General features: G+C 37.2%; 2 protein-coding genes across 5 annotated transcripts; one reads left to right on the top strand and one right to left on the bottom strand.

Moving 5' to 3' along the window:
* The first annotated feature begins 211 nt into the window (after positions 1 to 211).
* Positions 212 to 8,875, top strand: LOC119992080 (protein TOPLESS-like). 3 transcript variants are annotated; one of them, XR_005466318.1, is made up of 28 exons: positions 212 to 492; positions 776 to 854; positions 956 to 1,074; positions 1,177 to 1,356; positions 1,482 to 1,595; positions 1,714 to 1,872; positions 2,301 to 2,478; positions 2,557 to 2,692; positions 2,800 to 2,909; positions 3,023 to 3,212; positions 3,326 to 3,435; positions 3,541 to 3,610; positions 3,720 to 3,793; positions 3,880 to 3,975; positions 4,088 to 4,183; positions 4,300 to 4,427; positions 4,545 to 4,779; positions 4,863 to 5,021; positions 5,106 to 5,207; positions 5,280 to 5,432; positions 5,952 to 6,062; positions 6,146 to 6,325; positions 6,409 to 6,537; positions 6,609 to 6,704; positions 7,167 to 7,355; positions 7,442 to 7,611; positions 7,905 to 8,182; positions 8,517 to 8,875. XR_005466318.1 is itself a non-coding variant. In XM_038838703.1 (26 exons), the coding sequence occupies exons 2-26, from the start codon at positions 995 to 997 to the stop codon at positions 8,116 to 8,118; spliced, it is 3,459 nt and encodes a 1,152-aa protein (XP_038694631.1). In that variant the 5' UTR covers positions 212 to 492; positions 956 to 994; the 3' UTR covers positions 8,119 to 8,469. The 3 variants fall into 3 exon arrangements, 1 of the variants encoding a protein (XP_038694631.1); XR_005466317.1 differs by lacking the exon at positions 776 to 854 and having other exon boundaries at positions 213 to 492; XM_038838703.1 differs by lacking the exons at positions 776 to 854; positions 8,517 to 8,875 and having other exon boundaries at positions 7,905 to 8,469.
* A 1,068-nt stretch (positions 8,876 to 9,943) lies between these two features.
* Positions 9,944 to 19,717, bottom strand: LOC119992079 (F-box/LRR-repeat protein 14). Of its 2 annotated transcripts, none has more exons than XM_038838701.1 (16): positions 19,561 to 19,717; positions 18,445 to 18,741; positions 18,226 to 18,354; positions 17,817 to 18,024; positions 17,529 to 17,675; positions 16,223 to 16,297; positions 15,733 to 15,804; positions 15,491 to 15,562; positions 15,096 to 15,167; positions 14,868 to 14,939; positions 14,380 to 14,451; positions 14,146 to 14,217; positions 13,281 to 13,424; positions 11,811 to 11,882; positions 11,062 to 11,208; positions 9,944 to 10,502 (listed from the first exon to the last, which is right to left on the bottom strand). In XM_038838701.1, exons 2-16 carry the CDS (start codon positions 18,637 to 18,639, stop codon positions 10,318 to 10,320), a joined length of 1,734 nt encoding a protein of 577 aa, XP_038694629.1. In that variant the 5' UTR covers positions 18,640 to 18,741; positions 19,561 to 19,717; the 3' UTR covers positions 9,944 to 10,317. The 2 variants fall into 2 exon arrangements, with proteins under 2 accessions (XP_038694629.1, XP_038694630.1); XM_038838702.1 differs by having other exon boundaries at positions 18,445 to 18,677; positions 19,561 to 19,674.
* Between the last annotated feature and the right edge of the window lie 649 nt (positions 19,718 to 20,366).

Here is a 20,366-nt window from a genome sequence, read left to right as displayed (position 1 = left end):
TGTTGTGTTTATAGGGAACAATACTCTTGTGATTATGCGTTGAATTTTGGTTCAACTTATTATATCATTGGATAGAGATTTTATGTCTACACGGATATAACGATCCTAGTTTAGACCGTAATCCGTTACAAAAAAAGATGTGCATACGATAAATACAAAACCAGCATGTATATGTGGACCCATGACATGTACTAGAATCATGAGTTAGGTTTGACTTTGATGGTCAAATCACCCTCTACACAGAGTAGAGAGTACAGACTCCTCTCCAAGCAAAAGAACTTTGAAAACCTCGTCGGCTCGTCTACCCACCCAATCCTCAACCCAGCCACTTCGAACTCTCGTGTATACCTTGTAGTAATTTGAAGGCCAAATATCTTATTTTGTATATATTGTCTGTGTTTTGACAATTTGTAAATATTTCGAAGGATATGTCGACAGAAATCCGTAGTTGTTACTTTAACTGGAGCAGAGTTGTATAATATCTCGCACAAGGTCAGTTTTTGTTTGAAATCGCGCTTTTTTTGTATACATGTTTTGGACGGAATCTGTTGCTTTGAAGCTTTAAATTTTAAATTTTAAATTTTAATTTTAATTTTGCTTGAATTGCTTTTGTGTTTATTTTAGTCCATTTCGCTTTTGCATCTTCGATCCGCATAGGGAATAAAGCTGCTTTCTTGTTATGTCTTTGATTCCTAGAAAAAGTAATCCTAAAAACCCTAATTTTGCTACTTTTGTATTGGTCTCATTTCACTTCGCGTATCATGTGTTTTTTCAGTACGGGTATTAATTATGAGAGAGAAGTGATGTGGTTTTGCTGTGTTAATGTTGAGGATTGTTGAATGATCTGGATTCTGGTACAAGTTTTTTGTCATATTATGTTAATTGTTGTTTTTTTGCTTGAAATTCATGGCTAATTCTGTATTTTCTATTTACCCTATGATTTTGTCTTTTGCAGATCTAGTGGTGCTCTTGGTGAAAGACCAGGGGTTTCATAATGTCGTCGCTGAGTAGAGAGCTTGTATTCTTGATCTTGCAGTTTCTTGATGAGGAGAAGTTCAAGGAGACTGTTCACAAGTGGGTTTTTTCATAGCATTTCAGCCTATGTAGTTATTTATCTAACGAGTTTTTCACGTTGTTGGGTTCTGACTCCTCATTATTGCTTAATACGTTAAATAGGCTTGAACAGGAATCTGGGTTTTTCTTCAATATGAAGTATTTTGAGGATGAGGTGCACAATGGAAATTGGGATGATGTCGAGAGGTATCTCTCTGGGTTCACAAAAGTTGATGACAATCGTTATTCTATGAAAATCTTTTTCGAGATTAGGAAGCAAAAGTATCTTGAGGCATTGGATAAGTAAGCTGGCCACTTCCCTTGTTAATTTATTACGTAATGATAATAACTGCGATGCCCAATATATTCTTTTCCTTTTATGCTGCATTTATAGCCTAAATGTAATGAGGGCATTTGTAATTTAACAGGCATGACCGGTCCAAGGCTGTCGATATATTAGTAAAGGATTTGAAAGTGTTTGCCACGTTTAATGAGGAGCTTTTCAAAGAAATCACTCAGCTATTAACGTTGGAGAATTTCAGGTATTACCTTTGGATTAATGTTATAAGCCTAAAGTTGAATGTACAACTTAACTCAGAAGTTGTCTTCACTTGAAGTAACCATAGCATATTCAGTTAAAAAGAGTTTGTTGTGCCGTAGGGAGAATGAACAACTATCCAAATACGGAGATACAAAGTCGGCAAGAGCAATCATGTTGGTTGAGCTTAAGAAGCTTATTGAAGCAAATCCCTTGTTTCGCGATAAACTGCAATTTCCCAACCTTAAAAATTCAAGATTGCGAACTCTCATTAACCAAAGGTTAGAACTTTCTGTAATTTGATGTGTATTCAAAGTGGTTGGAAGTGTTGTTACCTGGGGATATCTATTTTTTCTCTCTTTAATTATCATTGATACTGAATGCATTTGTTTTTTGTTGCATGAAAATGAGTATTTTGTTGCATGTGAAGCACTAGCTAATGAATTCGTACTCTGTGATTTTATTGCTCAGTAAGAATTCTCCTATCTAATACTATGGTTTTGCCATTAAAGGATACTGGAATGAGATGCAGAGGGAAAACAGATGCATCTTTCAGTTTTAGTATTTGGAGCATATGTTTTTGGTTAAGGAACGTGAATTTCTATAGCTTGGGCAACCCACCTTAAAACCATTTTAGTCACCTTTTTCTTGGAATAGTTTTAACATTTTTTGCACGAGTAAAAGTCTAATTGTGGTATGCAAATTACAGCTTGAACTGGCAGCACCAGCTTTGTAAAAACCCTCGACCAAATCCAGATATAAAAACCCTTTTTGTTGATCATTCATGTGGACAACCAAATGGTGCCAGGGCTCCCTCTCCTGCAAACAGTCCATTGCTTGGATCCTTACCTAAATCTGGAGGCTTCCCGCCTCTGGGTGCACATGGGGTAGGTTATCTGGCTTTAGGCTATCGATTTTTAACTGATTATGTTGTTTCCTGAATCAATATGGCTTTATCTTGTCAGCCATTTCAACCTGGACCAGTACCAACTCCAATGCCACTTACAGGTTGGATAACCAATCCTTCCACTGTAACTCACCCAGCAGTTTCTGGAGGAGGGGCTATTGGTCTTGGACCTCTTGGTGCTCCATCAATCCCAGGTATTAAATTCTGTGTTTTCCCTGTTGAATTTCTTCATTTTATGGTGTGGAAATTGATGAATATGATCCAAGGTTTAATTAAACCTGTAATTAATTGCATTCTACAGCTGCTTTGAAGCATCCAAGGACTCCGCCAACCAACCCTTCTGTATACTACCCATCTGGGGATTCTGATCATGTTGCCAAAAGAACAAGACCCGTGGGAATCTCTGATGAGGTGATCTGGCTGGAACTCTTAGGATTGCTGTACATCAAGTTGTGAACTCAACTTGTAATTTTGAATTCATTGTCTCAATACATATCTTGTTGAGGTCTGTTTTCTGTTTGCAGGTTAATTTGCCAGTTAATGCGCTGTCAGTAACATTTCCGGGTCAGGGTCATGGTCATGGTCATGGTCATGGTCATGGCCAGGCATTTAGTGCACCAGATGACTTGCCGAAGACTGTCACACGGACTCTAAATCAAGGATCGTCTCCCATGAGCATGGATTTTCACCCTGTTCAACAGACTCTTATTTTAGGTCTGCTTGCAGTCTTCAATTTGGTCTATCTCATGTATGATCCTTGGCGTTAATCATGAGTTTAAATTCTTTTGCCTTTGACAATCTATTGTTGTTTCAATGTGATGTTTTAGTTGGTACGAATGTGGGCGACATAGGCTTGTGGGAGGTTGGCTCCAGAGAGCGAGTGGTTTTAAGAAACTTTAAGGTGTGGGACCTCAGTGCATGTTCGATGCCTTTGCAGGTTTGCCCAATTATCCTCTTAGTGAGACCAGTTGTTATGTCTACTACATGCTTAATGCTTAAAAATTATAATATTGGAAACTGAACTTGTCCTCATGGAATCCAGGCAGCTCTGGTCAAAGATCCCGGTGTATCTGTGAACCGTGTGATTTGGAGCCCTGATGGTAGTTTATTTGGTAAGTTTATAAGACTGGAATTATTTAGTGGCTATTGTAGTGGAACCATCTAAATATTTTAGGGGTTAAGTGGAGCATAAACAATGTGTCCTTCCTGTTCAAATAACAGGAGTTGCATACTCTAGGCACATTGTGCAAATATATGCTTATCATGGGGGTGATGATGTGAGACAGCACCTGGAGGTATTACAATGTGGAGTTAGTGAGTTTGTATCCATTTAACTTTGTTCCTTATCTAGATTGAAAATGACAGTAAAATTTTGATGTAGATTGATGCTCATGTTGGCGGAGTAAATGATCTTGCATTCTCCCATCCAAATAAGCAACTTTGCGTGATTACCTGTGGTGATGACAAAACTATAAAGGTTGGTATGTCATGTATATAATTTTTTTTCCATAAGTGGTTTAAATTTCTGAAGCTTTTGCCTAGTTTCCTTTGCCTTTTGTTTTGTCAACTGGAATTTCTTGTGTATTTAGGTTTGGGATGCTGCTTCTGGTACTAGGCAGTATATCTTTGAAGGTCATGAGGCACCTGTTTACTCCGTTTGCCCTCACCATAAGGAAAACATTCAGGTAGGAACTCACCTTTTGTTTGTTGTCTTCAAGACTGATCTCTCATGTTTATAATCCTTTGTTGTACTTTTCACTCTCCATTGTTCTGATTTCCTTTTTTTAATGATATTTGTCAGTTCATCTTTTCAACTGCGCTAGATGGAAAGATTAAAGCATGGTTGTATGACAATTTGGGATCTCGAGTTGATTATGATGCTCCTGGTCGCTGGTGCACAACCATGTCTTACAGTGCTGATGGTACAAGGTTAATACACTTTTAACACAATTTGTGAGCTATGCTAATCCTCTACTTCTTGTTAGTGCATTATCAAACTGAAATATGGTATTTTCTTTTATTTTGCCATTTCTTTATACTTTGCAGACTTTTCTCGTGTGGAACGAGTAAAGATGGTGAATCATATATTGTTGAATGGAATGAAAGTGAAGGGGCTGTAAAAAGGACCTATCAAGGATTCCGCAAACGTTCTTTGGGTGTTGTGCAGTTTGACACTACAAAAAATCGATTTTTAGCTGCTGGTGATGATTTCTCCATAAAATTCTGGGATATGGACAATGTTCAACTCTTAACATCAATTGATGCTGATGGAGGCCTCCCAGTAAGTTAGTTTACTTTTACTACATTTCAAGAGAATTTCCTGAGGCAGTAGTTGAAACTTTTCTTTTTCTCTCTCAATGTTAGGCTAGCCCCCGCATCCGCTTCAACAAGGATGGCAATCTCTTGGCAGTTTCTTCCAATGACAACGGGATAAAAGTTTTGGCAAATTCAGATGGTATTCGATTGTTGCGTACATTTGAAAATCTCCCTTACGATACCTTAAGAGCATCCGAAGCTACAAAGGTAGCAAATATTAGATGGTTGATTCTTGGTCTAATTATCCTATAGTGTATATCTGCCTGTCTGATATTTGTTTATCTCATGCAGCCTGTCATAAATCCAATTGCAGCGGCTGCGGCTGCAGCTGCAGCTGCTAGTAGTTCTGGACTTGCTGAGAGAGGTGCCTCCGTGGTTGGCATTACTGCAATGGTACGTCAAAATTTCTTATGTATATGTGCCCATCAATTGAAGATGTAGTACTTAAAGAATTTACTATGCTAGAACGGGGATGGCCAGAACTTGGGGGATGTAAAACCGAGAATAACTGAAGAAGCTAATGACAAATCAAAGATATGGAAGCTGACTGAGATCAATGAACCATCTCAGTGTCGGAATTTGAAGCTACCTGATAACCTGAACCTGAGAATAACCAGGGTATGAAGCATTGCTCAATGCCTATATTATTGAAGTTTTCTTAGCATATTGATGGGTTGATTATGTGTCTCATTTTTCTGTTGTTGCCTCGAATAATTTTAAATTGTCAACTTTATGCCTCTTGTTCAATTGGACAACATACTGATGTTTTGTTTTATTCACACGCTCTTTCTTGTACACTTAGTGATGCATGTTTTGGCAACCTCTGAATGAATTACAAGTCTTTCCTGGGTGAGGTTCATATTTTCACTATCATTACGTTTTCTTGTTGGTCTCCTAGTTGAAAAAGATGGGTTTCTGTTTTCATTAGCCTGGTGTGCTACCTGATTAGTGCCTGATTTCGATACTTGGGAAGCTAATCTTTCTTAGTGAGGGCTTCTATCGGCTTGCCTGAGACGTTACTGAATGGCAAAGTGAAATCATGAATTGTTGTAATTCATTTTGACTGATTGGCTTTCAGCAGCTTGAATACTGCTTCCTGAGAGAAAATTCTCATTTACTTCTTTTTTCCTAGCACAGATATCAAGGTTAATATACACAAACTCAGGAAATGCTATTTTAGCATTGGCATCGAATGCTGTTCACCTTCTCTGGAAATGGCAAAGAACTGAACGCAACACAACTGGAAAGGTACAGCAACATTACTTTAGTGTTTGTAAATTATCCATATGTCAGTTGTAGTATGTCTTCTCATTATGTAATTCGTACTGTAGACAACAGCCAGTGTGCCACCTCAATTATGGCAGCCATCGAGTGGCATTTTAATGACAAATGACACTGCTAACAGTAATCCTGAGGATGCTGTTCCGTGCTTTGCTTTGTCAAAGAATGATTCTTATGTCATGTCAGCATCTGGTGGAAAGATATCTCTTTTCAATATGATGACATTTAAGGTAGCCCATTATTACTTTGTTGTACTTAGATTTCTATATCTCCATTTACATTTGACCAATTCCATTCCCTTGGGCAAGTGCAGACAATGACCACTTTCATGCCTCCGCCACCTGCGGCAACATTTCTTGCTTTCCATCCTCAAGATAATAATATTATTGCTATTGGCATGGATGATTCCACAATTCAGATATATAATGTTCGTGTGGATGAGGTATGTGCGATTCATTTGTGCATAGTTTCAGAGTTGTGATTGGTTATTTAGTTGCCATTGCATTCATTCAGGTTAAGAGCAAACTGAAAGGCCACTCTCAAAGAATAACAGGCCTTGCCTTCTCTCATGTATTGAATGTGCTAGTTTCATCAGGGGCAGATGCTCAGGTAATAAGTTCATATTTACATTTTTGCTGTAAAATATTTGCTTTTTGGCTTTATTGTTGTCATATGGTTGTAACCAGGTTACTGCATTTATTTATCTTCTCTAAAAGGTGATTGCCAAATCTTGTTGTACATTCAATGTGCTTGGCATAATTAAGTACGTAAACGTCACATCTCTTGTTTCTCTTCCCCCTTCATGTGGTTCTTGATAGGAATCTGTCTTTAATTGTTTACAACATCCACTGCTGCTTGATGCACTCATTCTGTCCTTTACTTGTGCACAAGAATATTCCATTCAGTCTATACCTGAATTATTAGCGTTATCGCCATTAAGTTTTCCTATCTAGAGGATTGTTTAGGGCTCCTTGCAGTAAAGCACCATGGAAGCCTAATGTTGTCTTTGTAGTAAAGCACAATTGAAATCTAATGTTGTTTCACTTACCATGTTGCAAATTCTTTTCCCAGCTCTGTGTATGGAGTTCTGATGGTTGGGAGAAGCAGAAGTCTAGATTTTTGCAGCTTCCTTCTGGAAGGACACCAACAGGACAATCAGACACACGCGTACAGTTTCATCAGGACCAGACACACTTCCTAGTTGTGCATGAGACTCAGCTTGCCATTTATGAAACAACAAAACTAGAATGTGTAAAGCAGGTACGTTTTACGTCAACTGCTTTTTGTAATTGAAGGAAACTGTTGCTTTGTAGTTAAGGTGTTAATTAATTCTTTTATGATAACAGTGGTTTCCCCGTGAATCTTCCGCCTTAATATCTCATGCGACATTCTCATGTGATAGTCGGCTAGTATTTGCCAGCTTTTCCGATGCAACTGTGTGTGTCTTTAGTGCTGGTACCGCAAATCTCAGGCTGCACTGCCGTATCAACCCCTCTTGTTATCTTCCAAATGTTAGGTACTTGGATTACATTTTCCCAAGAATCGTTTAGTTGGTTAATTTTTTCACACATTTCGTTGTGATATGTTGGAATGTGGAGCAAGTTTTTGTTTCTAGTGTCAACTTTTTAGAATGCCCTACTGTTAAACTTTCTTTCGGGTTCCTTCTGTGACAATTTGCTCTTTTTACAATCTGATTATTGGTTATACTCTTAAGGTTTATCACCTACCTTTTGATTCTGGAAGAATCCAGCTCTTCCTTCTGCTCTATAATTTTTATTTTTAATTTTAATGTTCATGTCCTTTCTGCAGGGCATCTTCTGTTCATCCGCTTGTGATTGCTGCACATCCACAGGAACCAAATCAGTTTGCTTTGGGATTATCAGATGGTGGGGTTCATGTCTTTGAGCCCCTTGAATCGGAAGGCAAATGGGGTGTTCCTCCACCAGTTGAGAATGGTTCAGCTGGCAGTGTGCCAGCTACTCCTTCGGTTGGACCCTCTGGTTCAGATCAAGCCCAACGATGATTCGATGGCTGTCTGAATAAGAGTTCTTTTACATGCTTGGCTTGGTGGCCCATCACTAATTTAGGTATTCTTTGCGTTTGATCTGTTGCTTTGTTTGATAAACCGGTCGTTTTAGAGCTGTACCTGCCCCAACTAGTTGATTCTGCATTAGCATCCACTTAAAACTTTTTGACCTAGATTGAGCCATTCAGAAGCCTGGTGCATTGTTGATCAGGAGGTCCAAGTGTCCAACTATATGGTTGAGCTAGTTAACTATCAGGAATGCTAAAATTTGGTGGTGAAAATTGTTTGCTTTTTAGTTTTTACTTCTTGACTATTTAGTTTAGTTTTACAGCATTTTTTTTCCTCTTATTTTGTCCGCCTCTTCCTTATTTTATTTCGATGCCTTTGCTCTGCAGTTGAGGTTCATGATATTCTATTTACTCGAGAAACGACATGAGAAGCTGTAGATTAACATGTTGGGTATCTGAGGTAATTGTTGTAGGGAAACTGCTAGTCATTTTTTCTTTTGCTTTGGAAAGTACATTACTTCAGCCAGATCCTACCTATGTTCCTCTTTTCCATTATATTTCTTCTTTCAGTGGTGGAATGGCCACTCTCATGATTTATATTTCGAGTTCTTAAATTAGAAATAACTGTTGTCCTTACCAAATTTGGTAACCTTACTATTCACACAAGGCATTGACATTATAATTTGTAAAGATGTCTGTCAAATGTGGCATTGAATGGTAGGATAATGACACAGAATACCCATATATGTAAAAGCTAGTATTAGCAGGTTAAAGTCAAGAATAGCATTGGAACGATGTAGACGCTTGGTTTACTTCAGTTGGGTCTTGTCTCAACTGTGCTAGCAAAATCTTTTCTACCATTCCATAGGTCTTCTTGCCACAAAGAGCTTGAGCATTACCTTGGCCAATCCATCACCTATTATGGTTAGTATTGCGTTCCCTGCTCAAATCTCTTTCATCTGCTTTTTTTGCCACATGATGATAGAAGGCAACTTCCAGTTTTGTTATTCCTTTCATTTTTTTTTAATTCCAAGTTGAAATTTGGTGTGGATTCTGACATGCCTCTATGGAATGGATGTCAAAATAGGGGTCAGAGAATTTTTAAAAAATTATATTTATGTTTTGATTGGCTTTATGAATTTAACAATATATTTTCTTGAAACAAAAATCATCGAATTCGACATGAAAAATGCATGACAATTTTGAATTGTTAGATATAAATTAAAAACATTGCATGCATTCTTTATGTTGAATTCGATTTTTGTTTCGAAAGGAAAAACACTCTTCAAATTATAAATATAATTTTTAAAAATTTTAACAAAAACGTTTGAGCGCTTATTTTGATCTTACAGCATGCTAGACCCGGCACCCCTATGGAACTTGGGCTGAAGGACGCCTGTATAAAACATAATGTCATCGTCTGATTAGAAGTATAAGTTAGCCAGTGCCACTTTACATGTTATCATCTCCACCATTGGAGCTCAAGAACTGATATCTTGGGGGCACCATAGAATTCAGAGTTGGCAGCCATTTTGAACTGAAGAGGGATGATATTTTCTTTGGATCATTAAGAAGGCACAATATTGTGAGATATTGTCTTTAGGTCATTAAGAACGTACAATATGCTATGTGGAAGCCCCAAAAGAGGAGTTGATCAAGCCCATTGATACTAATGTACGTGCTTACTCGGTAATTACACTTGCATAAGTATATTCAATCAACCAACCCTAGTCATCCACTAGTCATGCAGTTGACAATTAACAGAATAACTAGTCTTATATAGTAAGCAAAATTATACAAAAAGAACAAGGGAGTAGGAAATAACCATAGCCGATGTATCGGATCGACGCCAAGTAGTTAACGGTATTGTTTAACAAGCCTTTACAAAGGCAGAACTGCATGCTGTTCATAAATATTCGAAACCACCAAACAAAGTTATGTACAGAAGTTGCAACTAGAACCCAAGGTGAACGGCGCAGGAAGCTTATTTACAATTTCTTTCATCAAGAAAGAAGCATCACATGCAGCATGAAGATTCTAGCCTAGAACAAGGACTAAGGTCCTGTTTTGACTCACCTCCAAGTCTTACCAGTATTTACAAGTCATCAAGGGTAAATTTTCTACATTTATATAGTTGATCTCCCATAAGACGATGTATTTACAGGATATTTTGTTATTACCTCCAGAACTATTCAGGACGGAAAGTTATCAGATTAGGGAGGTCAGTTGCATGAAGCCTTCTGATGTCTTTTGCTGTCACCTTGCAAGATTCCAAGGTAAGTGATTTCAAGTTCTTCAATGGTTTCAGATGTCGCAAGCCTGCACCAGTTATGCAGGAATTTGATATGTTCAAAGAGACCAGCCCTGTCAATCCTGCACATGCAATGAGATCCGGTAAGGACTTTGAGAAACACAATAAAAAATGACATTGAAACCATAACTACACATTTCTTATCTTTTGTCAAGTCTGGATGCTCCGAAAGAATGTTCCGAAAAAGAACCAAAATGTCATGTTTTAGTTCGCGGGTCCATAAGTAGCGATGCTCAAAAGTTCTATGAGTATCGAATCATCAAAAGAGAGGATACAAAAAATGACAGCACCAGCACGCGATGTTGATGCACTCAGAGAGCTGAATCGGTGTTGTGAAAAAATGGTAAAGAAGAAAGAGACGAGTCATCCTTTGAAAATGGTGTGAAGTCAACTAAAGTTACAATTCAGGGCAGACCACCGAGGGCATCAAAATCACATTAACAAATTTTTAGACTACAATGAGCTTCAGGACAACACTTCCGTATAAATGACTTTATGCATTTTTCATGTGGATATCACACCAAACTTGTCAGCTTATTATCCAATTGATAAATCCATCATAGCCTAAGTTGATGTAGAGAGCATGAAAATTCTCAAAAAATGTAGAGTTATCGAAGATACCAGAAATCAATTCCAATGTTCTATCTGTCAGGTTGCAGTTTTGCGAAAGATTTAATATAGATAAGGATGAAAGATCTTTAATATTCTTTATGCCAGCATCAGTCAACCCTCCACCACATATCTCCAAGGACTGCAGGTTCTTGAAATCTATATGACAAAACAATCCACAGATCAGGAGAAACCAAAGAAAGGAAACAATAGGAGAAGGAAGGTATCCATCACAAAAATGTTATCTACCATTTTCAAAATTGAATAGCTATGCTAAAGAATAGAATGCAAAAGTTAGTTTACATGGGTCAGTGAGGATTATCAAGAATATTGATGTTTGAAATATTCTATGAAGTCCATGCAGTGCTTTTACACATGTAAAATGGCATGCAGTGCTTTTACTCACCAAAAAAGTCCATTTTCCATCATGGATATATAGTGAATTGGGAAGGAGTGAACAACAAAGAAATACGAGATTAGCAAAAGGTATCTATTGTTTAGATTACAGAATAAACATATGTACCCATGTGAGTAAATCCAGTTATAACTCAGGGATATGAGATAATATAGACTTAGATCCCCTACATGCGCTTGGCAACTATTATAAGCCTGAAATATAAATATAATTGATGATTGTTATGAAGTTCTTCGTAGAAAAAAGCTTTAAAGGTGATTTCAGTGTGGTAAAAGGTGCTGATATCAGTAATCGTGACAGATTCAAAATCATAAACTTCATAGAAAAGGATCAAATGATAACATACTTCGCAGATAGTTTGTTCCAGAATCCGTTATACGAGCTCCAAAAAGATCCAGATGCATCAATCCTGTCAAACCTGCATAACATGGTAGTCGGAAAAGAATTAAGTAGCATGGGTAAATCTTAAAAGTCTGTTGTTATTCAGGCAACACCTTACAGTATGGAATGTTCGTTTATAAAGAGTCAACATACTCTAGGGGCATCAGAATGTTGAGGTAAATGTCTAGTGACCATAAGAAAAACCCTAGACCCCTAGAGCTATCTGCTCATCGTTTGTGCTTGAGTGAGTGAAGCATTTCTTGGATAAGGAATTTCTATTGGTGAAATAGTACAGCATAGTTAGGGGTGTAAATGAATGATAGGTTGAGAAACAACTCGTTATGAGTATGAAGAGCTAGCGACCATTTGCAATTCGTCAAGTGAATGAATAAGCTTGAACAAGATTCTTAGACTCATTTACTAGATGAGCCAAGCTTGACTAGCGATGACCTCTGTTTTTAATTATTCATGAATAGGCTCATTTATACTCGCAAACAAGCTCGCTTAGTTATTCAAGAACAATCACATCTAGTAGTTAATGAGTAAACTCATATATGTGGTTCATGAACTGCTTCATTATGCATTTGTGAACAGGTTATTTCAGTAATTAGGTGCAGCAAGCACTGAAACTGAAAATGTAAGGAGGGTTTTGATTGGGTACTGAATGTTAGATTCCGGTGTACAAGGTGCAAGGAAAATACCATTGAGGATTTTGTGCAGAAGAAGTAGAACTTAGAGTATGCATTTGGTTTTGATAGATTGAGGTCTGTGCAGCGCTTTGGTGCTGCAGATGAACAATAGAGTAAAAGGCACGGGAATCAGATCAGTACAACATGAAATTTGGAGACATGATTTCAACAGTGTGTGGTGGGCCGGTGGCATCCGAATTGTAGGATCACCTGTGAACTTCTCTATTTGACAAATGGTAACCCTTTGATAATCACAACAGGGAATATTGTAGCAGGTCTGCAGGGCGATGACATGTGCGCACATGCACAAGGATCACAGAGAACTCGTGAAGCGCAGACAGTACCACATACCAACAGCAGTCTATTGGAGACACAACCTGTGGTATTGAGCTTGAGTATGGACAACCCACAAAGGGACCCAATTTTGACAGAAACTACTAAGTGAACAGACTACCTGACACAGTGATACCGTGCAAAGAAGGCTGAGAATAATTGGGAAGGGATTCTATATTATTGTTATGATTTTACATATACATACTAGGCCTAATCATAGTTGAATAGGGCTCATAATATAGAATGAATAACAATAACAATAATGAAAAGATACAACAGTGCTCTGCTGAGAAATAGTTCAATGTTCATAGTTGATAAGAGTGTATACAACTTTACATGGTAAGTATCACAACCACATCTGAAATTAAAAGGAAAACTCAGTAGATGTATACAAGGAATATCTATGAACTTACTTGTAAGAGCTGCAAGTCCGGTATCTGTGATTTGACGAGCATCCAGATTAAGTGACTTGAGAGATAACAATCCTGACAATTTTCTTAAACCTCCATCTGTTACTACTGTGAATGACAAATTCAAACTCTCTAAAGCAGTCAAACCTATAAAAAAGGAAAAAAAAAAACCAACAAAGATTAGGTTAGAACAAAATATTTGCAAATACGCATATTAACAAAAAAAAAAGCTAATTCGACACTCAAAGCTTCGTGAACAGCATATACTGCAATAGTTCATTATTAAGCTAAGAATTTATTCTTAAGGAATAGGTTTAGTTATGAAAAATATTAATTGGAACTTAAGATCCATTCCACTCAAGATCCATTTTTTAATCTCACATGCCCGTTTCTCTTTCTTGGATCATGACTAAAGTTTCATTGAACTTAGCCTTATGAAGAAGAGCTTCAACGAATGGTTGAAGATCCAGCATAACCTAACAGGAGATTTCTGCCCCCAAACTCCCAGCACTGATGACGTGATACAAAGCATGGTGAATAATGCAAAAATTTTCCATCGGATTCATCTCAAAAGCCTATTCCAGAAGGCTCCCTCTCCCCCCCTTTTTCTTTTCAGGTGGGAGAAGGAGACATTAAATTGAATATCTAAGATGATATAAATAATTACCTCCCTGCCAAAAATTGTATTCTGGACCTCTAAACCATCAATAATTCTATTAGCAGATTTAAGTAACATATAAAGAACTTCCTTCAGACCAATAATGGCCATACTCATCAGATTCTTGTTCAGACCCGACATCAATAGGAACTATAGAAACGTTTGGATTTCCAAATTATGATATAACTAACTATAAAGCCAGTATCACACCAGAGAGATGGCTGAGCCCACTGCTCCCAACTCCAGTATCAGACAACACCAAACACTTCAAACGCCGAAGGCCTAAACCAAAACAATAATGAAGCCAGGCATTATTTAAAGTTATGGAAACAATACAGGAAAAATTATGAATAAGATGTTTCGGGAGACAAGTGCTAGAGGCTTGTTATAATATTTGGCAATACAGCCTATAGTTGACAAAGAGGCAAGTGATCAAAAGGTAACCTGCCAAGTTAACCAGTCCTCGATCATCAATACTACAGGAATCCAGATTAAGGTTCTCCAAATTTGTCAAACCTGCTTGGAGAGGGGGGGGGGGGGGGGAGAGTAAAATTTCACGATAATTACTACCATGGAAATAAAAGCTTTATCCATGCATGCATAAAAAGAAACACAAACATATGCTCTTCAAGAAAGTTAGATAGATTTGAATGCTATAATCCTTGGGTAATATTTCATGAACCTCTTCCAGCAAATAGAAACGCTGTATACGGATTTATCATTCTCAAACAGAAGGCAATTTAAAATTTTACGCTCAAAATCAAGACAGAGACCATAAAATAAGATGTGAAGCTTTCATGCCATCCATAACCGCCTAGAAGGAACTTCTCATCCTTTGACCTTCTCTATTACGGATGTCAGATGAAATTGAAATTATGAAAGTTGTAGTTGAAAACACTTGGCTTCAACAAAATTCGAGAGAAAAAGAGTACCTTTCATGTGCACTAAACAAGCATCTGTTATGTGATTGAATGCCAAGTTTAATGCCTTTAACTTCCCAAGCCCTGTACAGTAAGATGCAAGCAAAAGGTTAGAGTTTTCCAGTTTCTTCTGTAAAGTGGATGTTAAAAACTATCCTAATCTTTGTCTATTTGAAATATATTATCACTTAATATTCTAATCTTTAAGAATGTGAATACACAAAATTTTATTCAACTTACGCATAAAGTTCTCACATCCATCATCAGACAGATGACATCTGCTAAGGTTTAAATATAACAGAGCAGCAAGCGCTGAAAATAAACAGGCCAAAACAGATGTCAGTTCAAGCCCAAACTTGAGCAAACAATCCAGCAGATATCGATAGGAAGCAAGAGGATTTTCAAACTCTGAAAAAATAAAACACCAAGAGAAATCACAGAAACAGACAGATGAGAGTGTTTGCCCACAAGCATCTTTTAGATTCCTTAGATAACATCATTTAGATACTGTAGATAATTATACAACATCAAATGCAGTAAATAGTTGGCAATTACTCCTAATGCATGAGTTAATGGTTACGAGCTGAAAGCCAGTCGCTTAATTTTAATGACCAGCAACTGACAGAAAAGCATACCTGAAAGAGAATCCAAACATCCAGCTGTAACTGGGCACCCCTCCAAGTTCAGCAGAGAAAGTTTGTGTAAACCTGAAACACAGCCATTAACCTGATAGATAGCCTGGTTGGCATAAAGCTTTAACCTTATAGTATCAGATAACTTCAAAACTCACTAATGCAAATTCATGACTACTACACAATCGATCATTCTAATATTAGCAAAAATGATCATGATGGTATATAAAACAGAAATGAAGTACCTTTAAGAAAAGTGATGCCAAAATCTGTAACCTTACTGCAGGAAATTTGCAAGCTTTTCAAGTTTGATAGCCCTGAAATAAGAGTAAATTAACTTCTAAATTCCCGAGGATCAAGGCCATCAACTGAGAAAATGTCATCTTAAATTAAGCATAAATGACAAATTGACAATTGTCCTTTTCATTTGGCAAAACTTGCTGCTTGAAGGATCATCCAAAAGAACAAAATTCTAGTAAAGGTCATGGGTTGCAAAGAAATTACTGTTCTCAAAAAAAGAAAAAAGAGGAGGTTCTCAATCAAATGCCAATCTAGCAAAAGTGGTTTTGGTAAATAAATTGCCAACATTTTCAATTTTTAAATGTCCAAATTCAAGGACGCGTGACTGAATATTCAAGAAAAGTTACAATTGTAGAAAAATATGCCAAAAATGATAAACTGATTTTACAAATATAGATAGAGTACATGAGAATAAGAAGGCATAAGGTAATTAACCTGAAATGGGCTTTATATCATCATCGGTGATACAATTACACCATTTTACGTTAAGAGACTCTAACTTTGTCAACCCTGTTAGAATAGAAGCAAAAAACATAAGCCGTTGATTGAATCATAGTACAGAAATTCATATTCTTGGAAGAGGTCATTGTCTTGTTTAATTTCTTTTTAACCATTTGGTATTTCTCCCCAACTCATTAATTTCTACATGAAAATCAAATATGATCCCACCTTGCATACGGGGGCTTCAGAACGCAAACCCTGGAACTCAACAAAACATTATTATCATCAACGATTTTCGAAAACAGATTAGTGGGCGGATTCTCCTTCACTGTTCATTTCGATCTAAATATACAGTCTCAAAAATTCCAGTAAGGGTCATGACCTTTCTCATACCACCTATCCATGTATTTTTAGGTCTCCACTGTTTAGTCTCTCATACTTGAATTTTCTTGACTTTTTATGCAAACCATGCACTAATATCCCCACATTGTATATGAACAGACCATCTTAAGACACTTTTCTCGAATCTTGTTCAATCAGCTCTACCTTTATCCTTGGTCAAATGGTCTTGTTTCTTCTCCTATCATTCCTTTGGTTGGCACATACCCAATGCAACATTCTTCTTTTACATTCATACTATATTGTCTCCCAATAGGCCAACATCCAGTATTGAACATCATTATGGGGTGTACAGTATAGTACACCTACGAGTTCCCCGTTTAATTGATTCACCAGAATACTAAATCTTAAATAAAAAAATTTTATCATATAAATGGGACTTGGTACCATAGGCGAATGTGTGGCGTAGTGGTAGAGTTGTCTGCCCTCGATCCCGCTCACTGCAGGAGCTTTGTGCATGGGAGAAGTTTACTTCTTTTTTCTTTTCTTTTTTTTAAATGATACTTGTTACCATTTTTACTAATAATACCATACAAACAGAACCATTCGACCTACCTGTGATTTTCTTCAGTATGGCAACAAGATATCTATTCAACTTATTGTCAAAAATCACAAAGACCAAGGTTAGCAATTCAATATATAACTAGGGGTTGATTCAAACGCCTCTCAAGTCTCAACACAGCTTCTATGGAAATTATTATGCAGTGGGCGAGTGCCCCTTTACATAAATGGCAAGCCATCAAATTACACAGCTGATTGAATAACAAAAGGCCAATATCTATAATCTTGTTTGAAAACAACACACACTCAGTACAAAAATCAACAAGTTCCAGATGTCAACATCTTTAGCTGCCATAATATTGGAAAAGCCCTATTATCAACTTATATTACTGAGGCTTACCTTTAAGATGTACAAGTCCACCATGAATCTGGGGGCATTTCTCCAGGTCCAACTTCATTAAATTAACTAAGCTAGCCAAGGCACTCATTCCTTGTGCAGTAATAGACTTGTTTCTTTGAAAACTCAAACTTGTCAAATTAGAGAGCCCTGAAATGCAGTAAAAAAGATAATACGTAAAAAAATCCCATGACCTAAGAAATTGAAAAGAGTTAAATGCTGCATCATGTATCAATTGATCTGAATAAGAGAAAGAATAACAGAAAAAGAAAAGAGGATATGAAAGATTACCGCTTATGTTATTAAGCCCACAATCTGAAATCTGGTCACAGAAATTGACATTTAAGGCTTGCAGATTTGTGCATTCCTTGAGATGAAGTAATCCAGAATCCGTGACATCAGAACCAGAAAGATCCAAAGAAAGTAATGATGCTTCCTGTGAAGAGATGACATCCATCCAGCTATCATTTATCCCAGGGTATTCTCCCAAATAAAGATCCTGTAAGAGCATAGGACAGAAAAATTAGAGGTCAGCATACCATCTACGCCTTAATCCCTATCCAACTATTTGGGGTCGGCTATTTGAATCTAAAACAAAAGTTAATTGTTTGGAGTCCACTACTTGAATTCTCTTTTTGTCAATATTATGAAAGAGTAAATATTTGAAAGTCAAACCACCAAATCTCAAGAAAAGAGTTACCTGGATTGCACAGTCTCTGAAAGCTTCCAAAGACGCATCATTTAAACGTTGCGAATACACCAACTCATTGAAGATCTGCTGACTAATATCTCTCGGGAGCATAGAAAATGAGCTATATTGGTCAAGATCCTGTTCATGTAATAAGTTTATAACATAAATCCAGATTATTTACAACAAAAGATCAGAATCGTGACCAGGCATGAATAGGAGCATATGTACCTTGCATATTTTATGAATGCACAACTCCATGAGAGATGGGCATTTCCCATTTCCCTTAGGTATATCTACACCAGGTCTAGAAAATGAAGTTGCCAACCACTTTGAACTCCCACTTTTGCCATATCTTCCAGGGACCCCTACATGTAAACCATCTTCGTCCAGCTGACCTCTCTTCCTCGAACAAGCTCCCCCCATCGAGTAAATTCCTTCTGAATCAATATATACAGTAAAAACTGCAGCAGACCACACTCCAATACTTCCAAATACCAAAAATAAAGTTATGCAGTCTACTTCACCCTGTAAAGAATGAAAAATGTAGCAGAATAAGCATTCAGCTCATATGACCACCAAAAAACTTTATTCCTGAAAATATGTCCAACAATGTTCGGTCATGAAGAAGATTATAATATGATGACAACATTTGATGATCAAATCAGCACTATTTGGAAGCCAGATTAATATTTAATTTGCTAAAAAGTGTTGCACGGGTCGTAGTCCACATCAAGTAGGTACTTCTTAAATTTGCATGATAACTATTCTATATGATATATACATAATCCATGTGACAGACAGGTACTTTCTTACCGGGGTTTATTTAACTGGGTAGAATCTAAAGGAAGAGCCCTAAAGCTTCACCAGGCCAATCTTTTAGCACAGTTTTTTTATCACAAAACAAGCCTATCTTTCAGAACTCTTGGTTTTTCTTATAACGCAAACATGAATGATTAATTTAAAATTCAAAACTGCAACGGCAAATGAATGGTATTCAATAAACACTTGTATTCAAAGAAAAACCACCTTCAAAGAGAGAAAACTAGTAACCCCATATCCACATGTTATCAATTCCAAGTAATTAAAAACTTACACTGTACTCTCGCATTCCGGTTCCAAAGCAACCAAAATCAAAGATCAAAAAAGAAAAATTCAACGAAGAAGAATATAGAACAAAAATGACCAGATACCAAACAGTATACTCCAGAACGTAATATAGAAAAAGAGGAAAAAAAAGAAAAGAAAGAGTACTGATCATCAAAACTCAAAATCATCCAAAATTAAGCCACAAAAAGGAATTTCATGACGATCATAGAACAGAGAGATTTGTTTTATCATGAATACCTCTTCATGGCCGAGTTCCGATGGGAACTCGAGAACAATTAGCCATTTGTTTTCTGCAGAAACAGAGAGAAGGGAAGGTGAAGACTGAAGCGGAAGCCAAAGGAAGATGACGAAAGAAGAGTACACACAAGTGCAAGGCCGCTCCAACCGAACCAAAGTCCGAACCAACCGATTGTTGACACGTTGACAGTCGACTCAGATAGGGACGGATTGGTTTGGTTTTAGGTGCACCCAACCACTCAAGCTAGTGGGTCCCAAAGTGTGGGTCCATGTTTGATTAAAATCTCTCTTCTCTTCTATTCTATCCCTTTTGCTTTATCCACTACGGGGTGCACTGGGCCCACTCGGCGGATTGTACACGCCACGCAACGTTTTTGTGTTTAATTATTCTAATCTGTCTGTTCCTTTAACTTGACCTTAATCATTATCATTATTAGATGCTTATTGTAAGCATTAATTGAAGTTTATGATAAATTCATTCCCCGATGCACCAAAACACCAAACACACTTGAGCAAAAATGCTTAATGAGCCAAGCCCATGGGCCTTGAGGAAAAAGGCCTAAACAGCCGAGGCCCATGTGCAATTTAAAGTCGGGCCACAATGTTTTTCTCTTTGTTTAAGGAATCCTTTTCTCCACGGCACAAAAGATAAATGAGAAGGGGTAGTGATGTCATTGCAGTTTTCCTGCAGCTTTAATAACATACGTACGTCCACTCTGTCTATGAAATCCATATAATTTTTTGAATTTGATATACAGATTGGACGTCTGTCACGGTCGCTGTAGTAACTTGTTATTATAGACGAG

Source organism: Tripterygium wilfordii, chromosome 22, assembly GCF_013401445.1.
Source record: "Tripterygium wilfordii isolate XIE 37 chromosome 22, ASM1340144v1, whole genome shotgun sequence".
In the NCBI taxonomy this organism is placed as follows: Eukaryota; Viridiplantae; Streptophyta; class Magnoliopsida; order Celastrales; family Celastraceae; genus Tripterygium; species Tripterygium wilfordii.
Note: the sequence above shows the minus strand (reverse complement) of the source record. Positions and strands in the feature narration are given on the sequence as shown.

What these genes read in the sequence shown, in the direction of transcription:
- LOC119992080 (XM_038838703.1), top strand. Translation starts at nt 995, where the DNA reads ATGTCGTCGCTGAGTAGAGAGCTTGTATTCTTGATCTTGCAGTTTCTT. An exon ending in CCCTGATGGTAGTTTATTTG is followed by an intron (nt 3,611 to 3,719) that starts GTAAGTTTATAA and finishes TTCAAATAACAG; the next exon opens with GAGTTGCATACTCTAGGCAC. An exon ending in TGTTATCTTCCAAATGTTAG is followed by an intron (nt 7,612 to 7,904) that starts GTACTTGGATTA and finishes TCCTTTCTGCAG; the next exon opens with GGCATCTTCTGTTCATCCGC.
- LOC119992079 (XM_038838701.1), bottom strand. Translation starts at nt 18,639, where the DNA reads ATGGGGGGAGCTTGTTCGAGGAAGAGAGGTCAGCTGGACGAAGATGGT. An exon ending in TGATATAAAGCCCATTTCAG is followed by an intron (nt 15,805 to 16,222) that starts GTTAATTACCTT and finishes CTCTTATTTCAG; the next exon opens with GGCTATCAAACTTGAAAAGC. An exon ending in AACATTGGAATTGATTTCTG is followed by an intron (nt 10,503 to 11,061) that starts GTATCTTCGATA and finishes TTGCATGTGCAG; the next exon opens with GATTGACAGGGCTGGTCTCT.